Raw genomic sequence first — 16,530 nt, forward strand, 5'->3', positions numbered from 1 at the left:
AGCAGAAGCTCGAGGGCAGCTGTTTTGGAGCAAGTTTTTTTGTCGAGGAAGGTTGTCCAAGTCCGCCACATAAACAGGGTTTGAAATGTTGTTATGGAGACAAATATTTATGTACTTAACAACGACATCACTCTTTCGGGTTGTGTGTTTCAGGAAACGATGCGCGCGCGCACACACACACACGCACGCACGCACACACACACACACACACACACACACACACACACACACACACACACACACACACACACACACACACACACACACACACACACACACACACACACACACACACACACACACACACACACACACAGACACTGCAACTCTCGGGGTGTCCACAACGCACCACATCGTTCAAGCTGTGATGTTTAACCCTTTTTGGTTTCCATAATAAGAGCCAATTCTTCCAAACAATAGCCAAATCATATCTTGGCTATTGTTTTATTTACATGCGTCAATATTTACTGAATTTCTTCTAACTTTAGTCCAAAAGAACGTTTCATGTCAGAGCCAGATTCTCAATCTCCTGTTCTCGTTGAAGGCTGAAATACTTCCTCTGAAACACATCCACCACTTCCCATTTTTACTTGACTCTACAAGCTTCCCCAGTCTCTCTGGGGAAGTGAGAGACCACTCCATTCTCGCCATGGCCCGTCCCACTACGCACCCCCTCGTAGCTCTCTGGTGGCTCGACGACAACTCTCACACACATCGGCCTCTGTTGGAAGTTTAAACACCAATCACTGCTCTTCTTGTCCTTTCTCTGAGCGTTGCGCCATTGAAAGCATCGGCATCCAGTGGGACACAAGCAGCCATCTTTTCTGGGCTCCGTTATAATAGGCCGGGCCCGTTTTCAATAGTTAGAAAGGACATCGATATTCTGCTCAGCTACCGCCACTGGCGCAGGCCTGGCCGGGTAACCAAGGGTTACGCTGTCTTCCTCAATAGTCTCTCTTGTCAACATATGCATGGATTCTTTGTGGTGGTCTTGATTTTCAGGATGATAGGCACATACATACACATCCATTCATTATTCATCATTGATTTGACGATGATTGATCAGCTATTATATAAAGAATGTAAAACTGTTTGTTTAGTCCAACAAACTGAAGTCCCTTAGAGATTGTTCCCAGTGTCCCAAAGGACCAAGTGGTCTATGCTCACTTTAACTAAGGATTTATGGCCAAGCAAGGAAACCACACAGTGTGTCTTCTGTGTGCCCACACACAGCTGCTGCCTCGCCCTGGGCAGTGTGTGGCACGCCAGGCTGGGCTAGCAGACCTTACCCTTGCTCATCCCTTTCTCTTACTGGATCATGCTATTGGACTCCTATGTAATGCACTTATTCACATTATTCTGTTTTCTAATCAGTTAAAGCTAGGGTCAGCATTTTGGAGGAACCAGCCAGAGTAAGCTCGATTTGAAGGTATTAAACTGAAATATCGGACTCCTCCCATCAGGCCTCATTCCAAAGCCCCTCCCCCAAAACACATGACTAGGTCGCTAGCCTTGACTCCGGTAAAGCGTAATGAGTTTGTTATTGCAGAATTATTGTTTGAATTCTGTTCATTGATTGCAGTCGGAATGTCAACAGAATTTCAATACATATGACAACCCTACCCTAGCTTTACCACTGAATCCTAGACTAGGGCCTTGCCTGGGCTCATTGAAAATGTAGAAAATAGTTTGTATCCACCTGGTGAGATAGAGATTCATCTACATTACTTTGACAGTGCATATGGGTCAGGGTGGTGTAGTGCCTGGCATATTTCGATCCCCCCTGAATGTTACAGTGCCCAGGGATCCCCATGGTCCGCAGTGAGCCCACTCTACTTGGTTCTCTATCTATAAGTTCATTGCACGTCACGTGCTAGTGCTAAATGACTGAATGGTCGTAAGTACAACATTCTGGGCCTAGTGTGAAAGGTGGAAGTGAGGTAGAAACAGGACGCAGTGCAGCAACACGGAAAGTACCAGAGCAGTAGATAAGGGTAACAGGAAATCAAGGGTCCCGGATCATTAAACACAAAACCATGGTGACACACAGTGGACTGGTCTGTTCAATGATGGATGAACCAATATCAATTAATCCAACGCATGAAGTTAATAAAGTTAATATGTTATAAAGAGGGAGCCTGGCTTTATTTGATAAAGTCAACCTCCACTCTATATCTATACTCTCTGTTACAGGAAGGCTTCGGCACTAGGATTATACAATTGACCTATCGCTAAGCTCCGCCCTTAGAACGCAGATGAGCCAATGACATTCCAGACTTAACTAAACTCGGATATCAGCTCGGACAACTCCATTGAAAACAACAGGGAGGAGGCATAATATAACAATATAATGGTGGATTTATGGTGTTCGTGTAAAAATAAATAAACATGGTCAAACTATGTACTAACACGGACAGTCGGTATCCTGAGAGGCTGCAGAATGGGGTTTATTTCATCCCTTTTCCCAAGCCACAACGGGACAAGAAAAAGTGTGTAATTGTTTCTGGAATAAATTAAATAATTTTCCGCCCAAAACTTCCCCAAAACCTCCTTAAATATACTGTCAGCTGAAAATTTTCGAAATGTTTTTGGTATCTAGTCCAGTTTTTTTGTCCGAGTTTGTCATGGTAACGACGGGGGCGTAACTGAGCGACAGGTCAATTATGAGTCAGTCAACTATTAGTGTCTCAATGTGTGAAATTCAGAGTCCAGGAAATAAGCGTTTTTCACAGGTTTGAACTCACAGGTTTTTGGGTAACACACACACACACACACACGGTTAAATCCCAGAAACATCTCATTTTCAACCCACAAAACCCTTGATATCCACCAATGCACCCCTTTAATCTTTCTCTCTCTCTCTCTCTTTTTCTGTGTGTGTGTGTGTGCTGTCCTGTCTCCCTCTCCCCTCGGTGGTCTGCAGCACTTCCACGATGGACGCAAGGCGCAGCAGCAGATCGAGAGCTCGTGGAAGACGCTGGAAGCAGTAAGTCACACCGCCTGGGGAAGGTTCTGGAATTTCCACCGGTTTAAAGAGCAACAGAAACACTGCACAGCTCCTTATCGGACGCGATTGACAGTTTTGGTTCAGTTTAGTGACTCCAAACTGTCCCCACACTTTACTCATACCAAGCAAGCCCCCCCCAAACCCCACCCCATGTCCCAGCCACCATGCCACAGCCACCATGCCAACCGTGAAGAATATATACGTTTGTTTCTAGGAAGTAAGTAAGATTTCACAGAACACCACAACCCTCTTCTATTATCTCTGCCTGGTCCCGCTGCAAGCTGGCTGGGTGGTGGGAGGGGCCGAGAAAGTGTGTGTGTGTGTGTGTGTGTGTGTGTGTGTGTGTGTGTGTGTGTGTGTGTGTGTGTGTGTGTGTGTGTGTGTGTGTGTGTGTGTGTGTGTGTGTGTGTGTGCGAGAGAGATACATAACTGCCTTGGGGGCTCAATGATGCCATTGTTGGTCAGCCAACTCAGCCGAGGTCAGAGTGCACACTTGCCCAACAAACAGTGATTGTTGATTTGGAAGCAGGGAAGAGGCTCTGCTGGCTGTTTGAATGTCCCCCCCCCTCCTGTATACAAATAGCCACTGTGAACATTAGTTTAATCTTCAGGCTGAGGACTGGGACACAGCCCTGGGGTGGGGGGGGGGGTTCTGTCTGTGATAAACACACCACTGTCAAACACACACTGTGCGTGACGAAGATGTGACGCACTGTTTGTCGTACGCTTCGCGTGACGAACATTGTCGTTGGTATGTAAGGATGTATAATATAACGTATGTATAATTCATACACAGTGCCTGGTTATCGGTCCGGGCATCTGAGCATGTGATTGAAGTAAAATGTGTTATTTTAAATTATCTTCTTTTTACACAATGCTTGTTGTGTTTTTTCACGGTCTGATTGGCTGACCGTATCAGATTCTAAAAGCGGTGTTAGGAAAACTACTCATTTATTTGCACACTGTGCTTATTGAACGGTCTGAGGGCATGAGTGTGAAGCGTCGGTTGAAGATAAGCCTTTTAATGAAATTATCTCTCTTCGTTCCAGTGTAAAAGAAAATTCGAGAGGGACTGCAAAGAGGCGGAGCGAGCACAGCAGCACTTTGAGAAGATGGACGCCGACATTAATGTGACGAAAGCGGACGTAGAAAAGGTTTGTGCTCCAACCCTGCTACATTTCCTGCAGGCCACCTTAAACTAGTGCCCCGAAGCCAAACCGTGCTCACCCAACGTACACACCTAGTCCTCTGCTCTTGCCTTGCCTTTGACAAGTGTCACCTTCACTTGTTCAATTAAAACATGGAGTTGGCAAAGTCAACTCCATGTTAGTACAGTACTTCCACCTCCGGGGCGCTGTCATTTAACTGCGTCAAATGGCATAGGCTGGCTTTGTCCCTGCAGTGCAGTGATCTGCGGGTTAGCAACAAGGCTCCATGTAGCTCGTTCTTGAACGCTCATGGCTTGGCCGGCCGCAGACTGCTTTGTGACTTGTCTCTGTGGCACTTGGCAGCACAGTAAACTGTTTGTCTGTGTACGCAACTCTACGACGTGTTGTCTTTCTTTGTGTGTGTGTGTGTCTCTGTGTGTGTGTGTGTGTGTGTGCGTGGTTGTATATCTCTCTGTGAGTGTGTATATGTTTGCGTGTGTAATTATTATAGGAATGTTTTTGTGGTCCTTTGAGGTTGCATACCCGTTGCAGTCGTCTCCAACACCCAACCTCTCCGTGCGTGGGCGCTGCTCATGCAGTGATCACCAGACCCTCAGCAGTTTACAGCAGAAAACCCCCCTCCCCCCCCCCCACACACACGCACGCACGCACGCACACACACACACACACACACACACACACACACACACACACACACACACACACACACACAGTCACAGTCACACACACACACAGACATACACACACAGGGACACACACACAGAGACACACACAGACACACACACACAGAGACACACACGCACACACAGACACACACACACACACACACACACACAGAGACACACACACACCCACACACACACCGCCAACTCCCCCAGTGCCCCTGGGAGCAAGGAGGATGATGTCACTTTACTCGCTGCTGTCACAACCGCTCAGCGTGTAGCCCGGGAGATTAGCGCCCACCCCCTACCCTCGCAGAAGAACCCACGCTTCCCCAGAGCCACGCTGGGCCGTCCCCATGCCCCATGCTGCTCCTATTGCTACCGCTACCAATGCTAACCGATGCTAATTAGCATACCGATGCTAATCATGCTTGAACCCGTGCTCCGGTAACGCTCGGTGCTACCGGAGCACGGGGTTTCAGGCGCGATTTGCATCAGTATGCTAATTAGTATCAGTATGCTAATGCCTTTAGAGAGGAAGAGCCGGTCAGAGGAACCAAGAGGCCGCCACACTCAGTGGGGCCGATTTTCCTTGGCCGGACGGGGGCCAAAACTGGGCCAACTGAGCCCCTCTGTCCTTCGATTGCTTCCGGAGCCGCAGTCATGCAGACACACATGCATATTATGCACATGCCCTCACACACTGATGCACGTGTAAGAATATGCTCATATTTAGGTCATGGTTAGGAATAATGTGTCATGGAAGAAAGGGGTATGAGGGGGAAGAGTTGAACCGTTCTAGATAAGGAAAGAGAGAGAGAAAGAAAGAAAGAGAAGGAAGGAAGGAAGGTGACTTTGCACATTATTTAGACATTCTTTCTGCTTCATCTTGATTGTGTGTTCGTGTGTATCTGTGAATTTGTCTACGACAGTCATGTCGACATCTTGGGGTTGTGGTCATGGTCTGACGAGGTGTTTGTGTTGCCATACTTCCGTTGTACTAGTTCTACAGCATTAATGCAAAGCACGCCAGCAAAAGTCCAAGATTGAGAGGGGGGTTTTTAGACTCTCAGGTTGTGTCAGCCGTCCATCTCCACAGTCACTGGTCATACAGATGAATGTGGAGGTGAGCTCAACCTTCAACACAATTTGTTGAGTGAGGCCCATGTGGTTTGCCGCCCGGTTTGTGAAAACCTCAGAAACGTCAGCTCTCCTCTACTGGCAGGGAAACCCCTCAATTTGGGGTTTTTGACTCGCAGGCCATATATCCACATGGCTGGTTACGGGGCCCTTGAGGGACCCCACGCACACAATCACATATACACATGCACACACAGACACAAAGACACACACACACACACACACACACACAGAAACACACAGATACACACGCACACATACACCTACACATGCACGAACGCACGCACACACACACACACACACACACACACACACTCTCGCTGAGGAGCTTGTAGAGGCCATCATAAAGTCATAATGTGTGGAGAAATGATAATCATGATCTCCACTCAATCCTTCACCAGAGGGATTTTAATAGCAGTGGTCTAGGGAGGGCTGCTGCTGTGTATTGTCCTCTGTAGAGTTGTGTGTTTTGTTGTCCAACCACGCACTTAACTATCCCTTATCATGGCCGGTTTCTCGGGAATAGCATACCTGCTTAGCCTTTTGACGGCTAACAATCCTTTGTGTGTGTGTGTGTGTGTGTGTGTATGTGTGTGCGTTTCTTTTCCTGTACATTTACTTTATGCTATACCTTGAAGCGAAGTACCCACAAGGTAGGTAGTCCACCTGACGGCGATGGTTTGTTGTCTTCTGTGCAGAACGCTGTCCCGAAGTATGTTGTCCGGACAGTCTCGTCCGTCGCGTGACTCTCGGCTCTGTGACACGGCTGTCCCATCAGCCCCCATATACACAAGCTTGTGTGCCTGTCTCCTACCCAACACACTTGTCTCAGTGGGGTGAAAGATGTCGCTCTGTGTTGAAAGGGCAAAAGCAGTTTTTCGTGGGTCCACCGCTAGTCAAAGTGGCTTTAACGGGCAATGCGGGCAGATGATTCAGAACAAAGCTTCAGTATGTAGCTTAGCAACTGACTGTGTAGCTGTTTTTTCTTCAATTTTTTTGTGTGTGTGTTGTGTATCTGTGTGTGTGTGTATATCTATGTGTGTGTGTGTGTGATATTTATATCTGTGTATTTGTGTGTGTGTGTGTGTGTGTGTGTGTGTGTGTGTGTGTGTGTGTGTGTGTGTGTGGGGCATATGTGTGTGTGTGTGTGTTTGTGTGTGTGTGCCAGTCCACCGCAGCACACGTTAGCGGGTGTTTCCTGGAAACCACGATTACAGGATGTGATGCAGTGGTAGTGACGGCTGCTTGTTTCGATGGTGTCTGTTATCAGCCAAGTTGCCATGGCAATGCTGCCTTCACCAACCCGTGTGCACACCCATCAAGGCTTGGCATGCGTTGGTGCTTAACACAGACGTGCTGAAAGTGCATGTGCACATGCGTTGTTCAACGCTTCTTGAGGTTGTGGCGTTGTGTTTGTATCGCGAGACTCACTGCTCTACTAACATGCATCTCCCTTTTCCTCGCTCTCTCTTTCACAAACTGTTCATCTATGTCGATTATGTTTGCTAGTGTTGGTTGAGGTGAGATGAGGAATACAGACCGTAGGAATAAATGAATTAATTACTTTCCTGTAGTAAGCTGATTCTGGTGAACTCGGTGTTTAGGACGGCACAGATCTATAGAAGACACAGGATGGGGATGGATGAAGCAGAGACATATAGAATCTAGCAATGAGGAAGCATTTTTTAATTCAACTTTAGGCCACATGAAGTCAAACTCAATAATAGACGGTATTCTGGCCTTTAGAAATGTGAGGTTTAGGTTCAGGTTTTCATTAGACAAAGGTATAAGAGTAAAGATGGTGAAAGTTTCGGTCTTGGTGGGGGGGTCAAAGTGCCATGGGAATAATTATATAACAGAAGGGTTCTGTCTGTTGTTGTCCATGAGGATATCCACAAGTGGACATGATTTAGCTCGGCCTGAATTCCTTGTGCTGGAGAAAAACACAGCCAGGGAAAGCACAATACACACACACAGACACACAGACACACACACACACACACACACACACACAAACACATGCTGTCTGGCTGAGGTAATCTTCCCTCCATCTGCTCTCCTATGGGCTAGTCCCGTTGCATCCACCTCCCCTCCCTGAACAGACTGGTGTAACGTATCACGCAGTCTGAGAGATAGTGCAGACTCCTCTCTCTCTACGGTGTCGGAGTCAGCTGGGAGTTTGTTGTGGCCCACATGCAGTGTTTGTTCCATGAGCTATGGCTGCCCCTTACCCCCCCCCCCCCCCCCCCCCCCCCCCCAATAATGTCTATGTCCGTGCACGTGGTCTTTTGTACACAAACATGAGCATGCGTGAGTGGATGAGTACTGATTTCACAATCGCATATCCACTTTATATCGATACGGTTTTGTTAGCCGCTACATGTAGCTTATCTGTGGTGAAGCGCCATAAGACATGACTTGAGAGAGTGTGTGCGAGTGAGTGTGTGTGTGTGTGTGTGTGTGTGTGTGTGGTGAGTGAGTGAGTGAGTGAGTGAGTGAGTGAAAGAGAGATCAAGACCGAGAGAGAGCGAGAATCAGCGTGTTGATTTATATTGTCTCTCTCCCCCCAGGCTCGCCAGCAGGCTCAGGGCAGGCACCAGATGGCTTCGGACAGCAAGAGCGAATACTCGGCCTACCTGCAGAAGTTCAACCAGGAGCAAAACGACCATTATTACTCCGTCATCCCCAACATATTCCAGGTAGCGGACTACGCAGCTCATCGTCACTCAGTGAACGTCAATCAACAATCATTATCTCCAATCATTATCATCAATCACTGAGCACTAAACCGTTTTTACTTTTATCATAGTATCATGCCAAGGGGAGGTATCTGAAGGAAATAAATAGGACTGAGAAAATCACTTTACAATCAATTATTCCAAATCCCTAAGTAGTACAGCAGGGCAAACCACACAAGATGTATAGTAATATCCCTTTCGTCAGCAATATTTGAAATTCGGAAAATAAATTTAAGCCATCCTCCCATGACCCAATCAACCAAAGACCCCCCCCCCTCCCAAGCAGTCTGGTCTGTGCCGATCACATAGTTTACAAAAGTGTCGACTGCAGCGGTAAAGTTTCCACCATGCAGGTTGGAGAGGAACATCCAAAGAGCTCATTTTCAACTCCACCACCTGTGGTTTGTTTTTTTTTCTCCGTAGAAAATCCAAGAGATGGAGGAGAGGAGGATTGAGCGGGTGGGGGACTGCATGAAGACGTTCGCCGACGTCGACCGCCAGGTCCTGCCCATCGTGGGGAAGTGTCTGGACGGCATGACCAAGGCCGCAGAGTCCATCGATGCCAAAACTGTAAGCTCACACCGCTACATGCAAACCGACCAGTCGTATGCACACAGTGAGTCACTCACACTGTCTCTAGATCCGGGATCACATGTACTCAGGAGAGTCTTGGGCAGAGATTCTCCACCGGTGGGTCATGACCTTAAGTGGGTGGCAGAGCGTATGCCAAACCCTCATCTTTAGATAGAAGCCTGTGAATATACCAATGTTTCAATGTTTCATTGTGTTTGGCACCTATTGTTGCAGCTTTTTGTTACCTGCATCTGATTAACGTTTCATGAAAGCATTGGCGATGACGGCACCATTGTTAAATGCTGTTGACGTCGTGACTTAATGACTAATGACATATGTTGGGCCTGATGCTAGACCAGTAAGACCACTGGTCTAGTGGTCTGAAAGGTACTGGGATTTAAAAATCACTGTAAGTTGCTTAAGATGAAAGCGCCTGCTAAATAGATTAGTAGGTAAGATTGAGTAAATATTACAATCATCAATTCTTTTCTGCCTGTTACTTTATGAATCAATTACTGTCATCCTGCTTCTTGGCTATTCCTAAACGAAAGAACCAACGAAACGACAGTTGGAGAATGATGACGAATGTTACTACCCAGGCTACATACACTTGATCAAGATATAGGAAACACAACCAAACTGTTGCAACACGATTACCTAGTTCCACAGCAGCAATCGGGACAACCAGCCCCCCGCTGGCCAAAGACCCTTTGTGTGTTTTGTTTTGAGCAAGAGTACAGAGCAGCGAGGGTCTGATCTTTGGCCCCTTACTCCGGTGCAGACCCTCTGTCTCGCTGTCTTTATCTGCCCACACATGAACTGCGCCTGGTGATGCATGTGCTTTTTCCGCCGCTTGACAATCGCGCCCCTAGCCTGACCCGAAACTGTTGTTTTAATCGCGTTAACCGTCAGACACATTGAGGACTGGTTGCTCTGTTTTCTCGTCCACGGAGGAACCCAAACTGATTCACACCGGCCAGCGTTGGAAGCATCTGATAACAGAACATGACAAACAAACACTGTTTGTTTGTCAAAAAATATATATAATGGCTCAAAGAGCTGCTATATATATATATATATATATATATATATATATATATGTTTAGCTAGCTAGTCTAGGGTATTGTCAGTCCAAATGACCAAAAGAGCAGTCAAATTAAATCATTTTAATTGTGTATCGCTAAATCACAGTCTGCAATGGCTTCGCAGGCCATATAGCCCCCCCCCCCCCCCCCCCCGATGAAACCTGAAAGCAGAAAGCCTCCTTCCAGGGACGGTTAGAAGTGCAATGGCTGCCGTAATGGAGACCCATCATTGAAGCATTACAGGCAAAACAGTTGACGTCCAATCAAAGCAATCCATTTCTGTGACTGTATCGTTCCATCCAGGACTCCCAGCTGGTGGTGGAGTCCTACAAATCCGGGTTCGAGCCCCCAGGAGATGTGGACTTTGAGGACTACGGCCAGGCCATCACGAGGACGGTGTCGGAGACCAGCCTGTCCAACTCCAGGGAGAGCAAGGAGAAGCTGGGCGGGAAGAGCAAAGGCAAGCTGTGGCCTTTCATCAAGAACAAGAACAAGGTAACACCCACACACACAGGCAAGCCCACTGTAGGCAGACCCACTCACCTGACCGCCACCATGTCATCCCTAGTAGTCGTTCTTTAAGAACTTGGAAGTTTAAGTTGCTTGGTTATGGTTTCATATTGTATTACTGTATTTCTTGTGTTTTTGTATCGCCGCTAATTCAATGACAAAAGTATCCGTATCTATTCATCATCATGTTTTTTTCAGATTGTTAATCCTACAGTAATTTCATGTCATTTTGTGTAGCGATTGTGTCGTTCAGTTAAAAATGTGTCGTTAGTTTGGAAGGGACATTTTTTTGTTATTGTTTGCAACCAGTTTCCTTTCCCCCTCCACCCCCGATCGCTGGCCCACCTTCAGTGGCCCCCCCTCCTCCCTGTGGAGCCTCCCCACTCACTGTGTATGGTTAACACACTAATGCATTTCTACTTCCTGTTCTGGTCACCCTCTCAACTGACATTGATATGCCATTAATATCCTATCACGACTGGAGTAACGCTCTCACGATGGCTGACTTGCTGGTAATCGGCCCGAGAATGGCATCCTAATCGTCTGGGTTTCGAGAGCGGTGTCGCCGGATTCTGATTGGCCGTCTGGGCAGGGTTAGAAGAAGGGAGGGAGAAGACACTTTGGCCTGTGTCATTGTGTTTGTGCGCAGCTAAAGAAGTGCTGATGAATGCATCAATGTATTCAGTGTTGTACGTAGTGTTAATCCAGTGCTAGGTGCAGAAGAGTTGATTGTGTCCCACGCATCCACACACTGACGTGCATATTGAATGCATGCATGCTTGATGTAATCACACACACGCAAGATTTTTTCTTCATTTGATAAGGATGTTGATCTGAAGTGGTGCTTCAGTACCGTATCAGTTGTCGGTTAGAAACGTCATGTTGGCAATCCCAAGAACTCCTTGAGATGTTATTATTCGGGAGACATGGATTGGTTAATGGATAATCCGTCTTCCTCCTCCTGAATTTCATTGTGAATAACTCACACTCACCTGCATGCTCATCCATTCACCCTTTCCCCTCAAGGCTCGAGGTGCTTAGCACCTTTACAGAGGAGCTCACGGACATCTGATGAGTACCGTTACCTGATTTCAATGGTTACCATTGATTCGGCTGAACCCAAATGAGTTTCTAGCTTATCCCTGCATGCGCTAAGGATTCCAGGGAGGGAATAAAATAACTTGATAAATGGAGGTTTGCACGTGCTCGCACAAACGTTTTGCGCTTCGTTGGCAGCTGCTTGCGTCGAGACCTCTTTATGCTTTCCACCCTGCCGCCATCTTTCAACGATTATTTCTTCCTGTTGGTGTCTTTTTGTGACAGTGTTCGTCAACAAACTGAACCAGCGCAAGAACTAGACCAAGACACCCTTCTGTTGTCCATGTGTGCGACTCTGGGTTTTTAGTTTTCTGTTTGTTTGGGTTTGTAGCGTTTTTCTTTCTCTCTCGAAATAACCGTAGGAGGCTTATTTATCACGTTTTGTGTTCCCCTCCTTTTTTTCTTCTTCTCCTCCTTTGTCTTTTTGTTCCCTTGTTTTTTCAATTCTCAACCCAACTTTTGTCCTGCTCTCTTCGTCATTGGGCTCCCCCCCCCTCCTCTCTCTGACTGGTAGCTTATGTCCCTGTTAGTGTCCCCCCGCCCGCCCCCCCCAGCACCCCCTACCTCAGCCCCGCCCTCACCCTCTGCTGTTCCCAACGACTCCCAGTCTCCCAAGCAGCACAAGGAGCCCCTCTCCCACCGTCTCAACGACTTCATGGCTTCAAAACCCAAAATGCATTGTCTCAGGAGCCTGAGGCGTGGGGTAAGTGTGCGTTGGTGTTTGTGCGTGTGCATCGGTGTGTATGTGTGCGTGTGTCCCGTCGCTGTGATGTTGTCATCTTTTGTGCGCGTCCGCTCTCCCTGTCCTCCCCCCAAATCGCTGGGTTCTACCCCGCACCACTGCACAGGTGAGGTATCGCCTCGAGCTAGCGTTGAGGTATGCCGTTGAGGTGTTGGCTGAGGGAGCATTGAGCTAGCTTTGAGCTAGTGCTGAGTTAGCATTGAGGAGGTAGTGTTGAGGTAGCATTGATGTATTGGTGAGGTAGTGTTGAGCTAGCGTTTAGCTTGTGTTGTGGTAGCATTGAGGTAGAGTTGCGGAAATGTTGAGATACTATATATCTAGCATTGAGGAAATGTTGACGTAAAGTTGATGTAGAATGGCGGCAGAAATTAGGTAGTGTTCAGGAAGCTTCAAGGTAGCCTTGAGGTGAAATCTAGATGGCGGAAAGGTAGAAAGGAGGTAGCCTTGATATATCCGTGAGATAGAATTGTGCAAGCATTGAGCCTTGAAATAGGGTTGACAGTTTTATTTATATATATTTATATAGTCACTTCTAAATATGTTTAGGTTTTTACTGTGCCTAGGGAAATCAAAAGATGATGTTAGCGAAGGTAGCATTTCTATTCGACCAAAAGTAAGATTCATATCCCCCTGAATCCGAACACTTAAAGCCAGACCTCAACCCCATCAGACACAGTGCAGGCCTCCGCCTCACCTCTGCAGTGCTCTGCCTCCTTTGTTTTGTCCTAGCTCCTCTAGCATGCTACCATGGCGTAGAGCTCGTATGCACACATGACTCCTTTCATCTGTCCCACCAACACTCTGGTCTTTCCCCCCGCTAACTTCATGCTAACTCCATGTTCAAAAACCACCATCCCTCTCATCTCCACCTCATCAACGATGACTAACTAGAAGGCAAGAGTGATCTGCAACGGCTCGGCCGAGGCGGTTAGCTCAACCGCTGCTCTGTCGCAGGCCTGTCTTAGGAAGTGAGGTTGGCAATTTTGGAGCAAGAGGAAACAAGCTCAGCGATTGGTGAGTTTAGCGAACCCCAACCTGCAGTTAGGTGAGCGTTGCAGTGGCAGGGTGAGGCCACTTCAGTGCTTTGTGTGGCGGAGTTCGAAGGCCTAGTTAGACTTCCTGAAAGGTGGCCTCAATAGAGAAAAGTGCTTAAAATGCCGTCACCCATTTCTTTATAAGGAAACCCCCTCTGTCTTGATAGTCAATGTAATCAGTTGGCTGTTGAAGGTCTTTTTTTTTTTTAACCGACTGCAGCTTTCAGTGAACGCCTGACCTCAGAGCCTGGCGTCCAGGTTCCTTCCGGGTCTCTCACAAAACAAAAACGTTTTTATTTATACTCAGAAGATTAAAGGGCAAAGTTTCTACAGTGTGTGTGTGTGTGTGTGTGTGTGTGTGTGTGTGTGTGTGTGTGTGTGTGTGTGTGTGTGTGTGTTTGTGTGTGTCATAGAGGAAGCACACGAGGTCAGCAGAAGAAGAGAAATCAAGCAGGAAGTGCACGTTTAGAAAAGAGGAAGTGCTGCAATAGCAAGAGCTAGCATAGAGAAGCACGCCAGAGTGACACGTGAATGCATGAGTGGATCAAATATTGAAAGATTGAAAGATAATAGTTTGAACTTGGAGGGGAAAAGAGTTCAATGGGGAAAAAAGAGGAGGAAATGTGAAAGATTCCTATAGCTGTGACAGAAGCCTGTCACTGAAGGAATTGTCTGATAGGTCATTCGATAAGACAGCGAGGCGATGACTGGAACCATACCTGGAAATAGACTGGCATTCCTTTTCATGTCATTGCAATGATCAATGTATATTGTTAAATGTATATTAATGTTGTTTTAAGTTTCATGTTTTTGTTTCTGTGTATTTTCAGTAGCACTTAAGAATGAGACAGAAAATGTTTGACAAATGTAATACAGCATTAACCCTCACCATAGAAATTTTTAAATTTTAAATTTAAATTTTTTTAAGTTTTTAAATCCTGTGTAAATACAAAGCTAAATAGATTGATCTGCAACCTTCAATGCTTATAGCTGTAGTTCAAAGTAAGGCACTGTTCTGTTGTCACAGTCAAAGCGGGGAACTGTTTCAATCATAATTTGCATAGTCAAGAGATAGAAGGCTTGTGTATGTGTGTGTCTTTGCACCGCGTGTGTGCGTCTGTACATGTGTGTTTGCGTGTGCTTTGTATGTTTGTGCCGTGCATTGATGAAGATGCGATAGCCTTCTGGTTAGCCACGTCGGAGGCGGCCCTGGTGCCCGACTGACTGTGAGTGTGTGTTCTCCCTGACGCCCACCACAGCAGCCACGCACCCGCTCGCTTATTTATCACAAAGATCTCATGAAGAGGACTCTGGGCCAGCCCACCTGTGCTTACGAAGCCAGGCGATATGTTGTAAGTGTGTGTGTGTGTGTATGTGTGGGACAATGCGTGTTTGTGCGTGTGCGCGCGAGCGTTTGTGTGTGGGAGCGTCTGACAGCCCAAGGCCATGCGCTACGCAGACAGTGGTATTATTAAGTTTACAGACCGTGAATGGTTTATTTCCTGTTTTTTCATTCTCGTGAAAAGAGGCCTGTGTGTGCGTGTGTGTGTGTGTGTGTGTGTGTGTGTGTGTGTGTGTGTGTGTGTTCGTGGTGTGTGTGTGAACATATTGATCACATGGCTCGGACATGTGCAGAAATCCAAAGTCAAATGACCAGGGAGTGATGCTGCTGTCCTTGTGCATCCCCCCATCACACGCCTCTCATGCCCCCTGGCCACTGGCTGTCCCTGCGCTGGCTGCAGACACGCAGAGGTCTGTCTGTCTGTCTGTCTGTCCTACCTGAGCATTCAAGGGGTCAATTCACAAAGTGTGACAAGCACCTGATACTGCTAAAAATGGTTGTGATTGATCGATTAGCCTACCCGGCGGTCTGCCCTCCTATTCATTCCAATGGCAACCCCTCCAACCACCGAGGCCGGTTGATACGAGAGGTGTTAGTGTCACTTAAACCCCAGAATTGAGTTAGTGACTCCCGAAACCCCAGAATTGACCCCTCCATACAGCGCTATGTCTGTTTAACTGCTGTTCCCATAGCTGTCTGCCTCAGCTGTCTGCCTGGCCTGCACCAACCACAACAGTCATGAGTATTACTTCCGTGTCTTTCTCAGTCGATAAACCAAAGGAAACTGTTAGCCGCTGCAGGCTACCTCCGGCGTTGGCTCGGTTCCTGTTTGAGGAACTCCAACGGCCAACTCAATTATAGCCGGTTAATTGGTGACATAAAATACATTTATTGGAAGATGATCAGAAGGAGTTGTCTCGATGGGCGGACTTTGCCGGCGTCCGCGAGGTGAGAGGAATCAGAGCAGAGCGGAAGAGATGGAGGAGGCTGTTAGCGGGCTAAAGTGCACCTGGCGGGCCGAGCTAACGCGGTTAGAGGATGTATAGGCTCCATGCTGCTCACACAACCGAGAAACAGGTTCTAGAAAGTACTTCCTCGTTGCTCACCAAGAGGCACTCAGGGAACCACATAAGCGGCCTGACAATCATATTCAGCGCCATCTTTCTCTTTTTTTGGCCCCTAAGAGTGTTAATATACATCAATTGTTCTTCTGTGTTTTTTTTTCTTTTTTACTCTACTTTACATCGCAACCGAAGCCATTTTGAACCCTTATTTGTCCACCTTACTCTGGGGACGGTTGTGATATATTGTGGTGAGGACCCATTTCAGCTGCACCTCATGTGTGTTCATCGTTACATGTGTTTCTACTGCCCTCTGCTGGCTGGTGTGATAAGGCAGTAGAAAGCTGGGGAAGGAATGGCTGCCTTTCA

The 16,530-nt window shown here is 47.2% G+C and overlaps 1 protein-coding gene across 8 annotated transcripts in view; it reads left to right on the forward strand.

Moving 5' to 3' along the window:
- The window catches only part of fnbp1b (formin binding protein 1b), a 46,694-nt gene that overhangs the window by 19,863 nt on the left and 10,301 nt on the right, over positions 1-16,530 (forward strand). For 5 of the 8 annotated variants that reach the window (XM_079735086.1, XM_079735085.1, XM_079735083.1 and 2 more), the window contains exons 5-9: positions 2,924-2,986; positions 4,057-4,161; positions 8,549-8,677; positions 9,140-9,286; positions 10,678-10,869. In XM_079735086.1, the coding sequence (XP_079591212.1) occupies positions 2,924-2,986; positions 4,057-4,161; positions 8,549-8,677; positions 9,140-9,286; positions 10,678-10,869 (636 nt within the window). Of the gene's footprint in view, positions 1-2,923; positions 2,987-4,056; positions 4,162-8,548; positions 8,678-9,139; positions 9,287-10,677; positions 10,870-12,496; positions 12,710-15,020; positions 15,123-16,530 lie in introns of all 8 variants that reach the window. The other 3 variants (XM_079735088.1, XM_079735087.1, XM_079735089.1) reach the window with 3 other exon arrangements.

The sequence above is a fragment of the Pollachius pollachius genome (assembly GCF_949987615.1).
Source record: "Pollachius pollachius genome assembly, chromosome: 4".
Taxonomy (NCBI): Eukaryota; Metazoa; Chordata; class Actinopteri; order Gadiformes; family Gadidae; genus Pollachius; species Pollachius pollachius.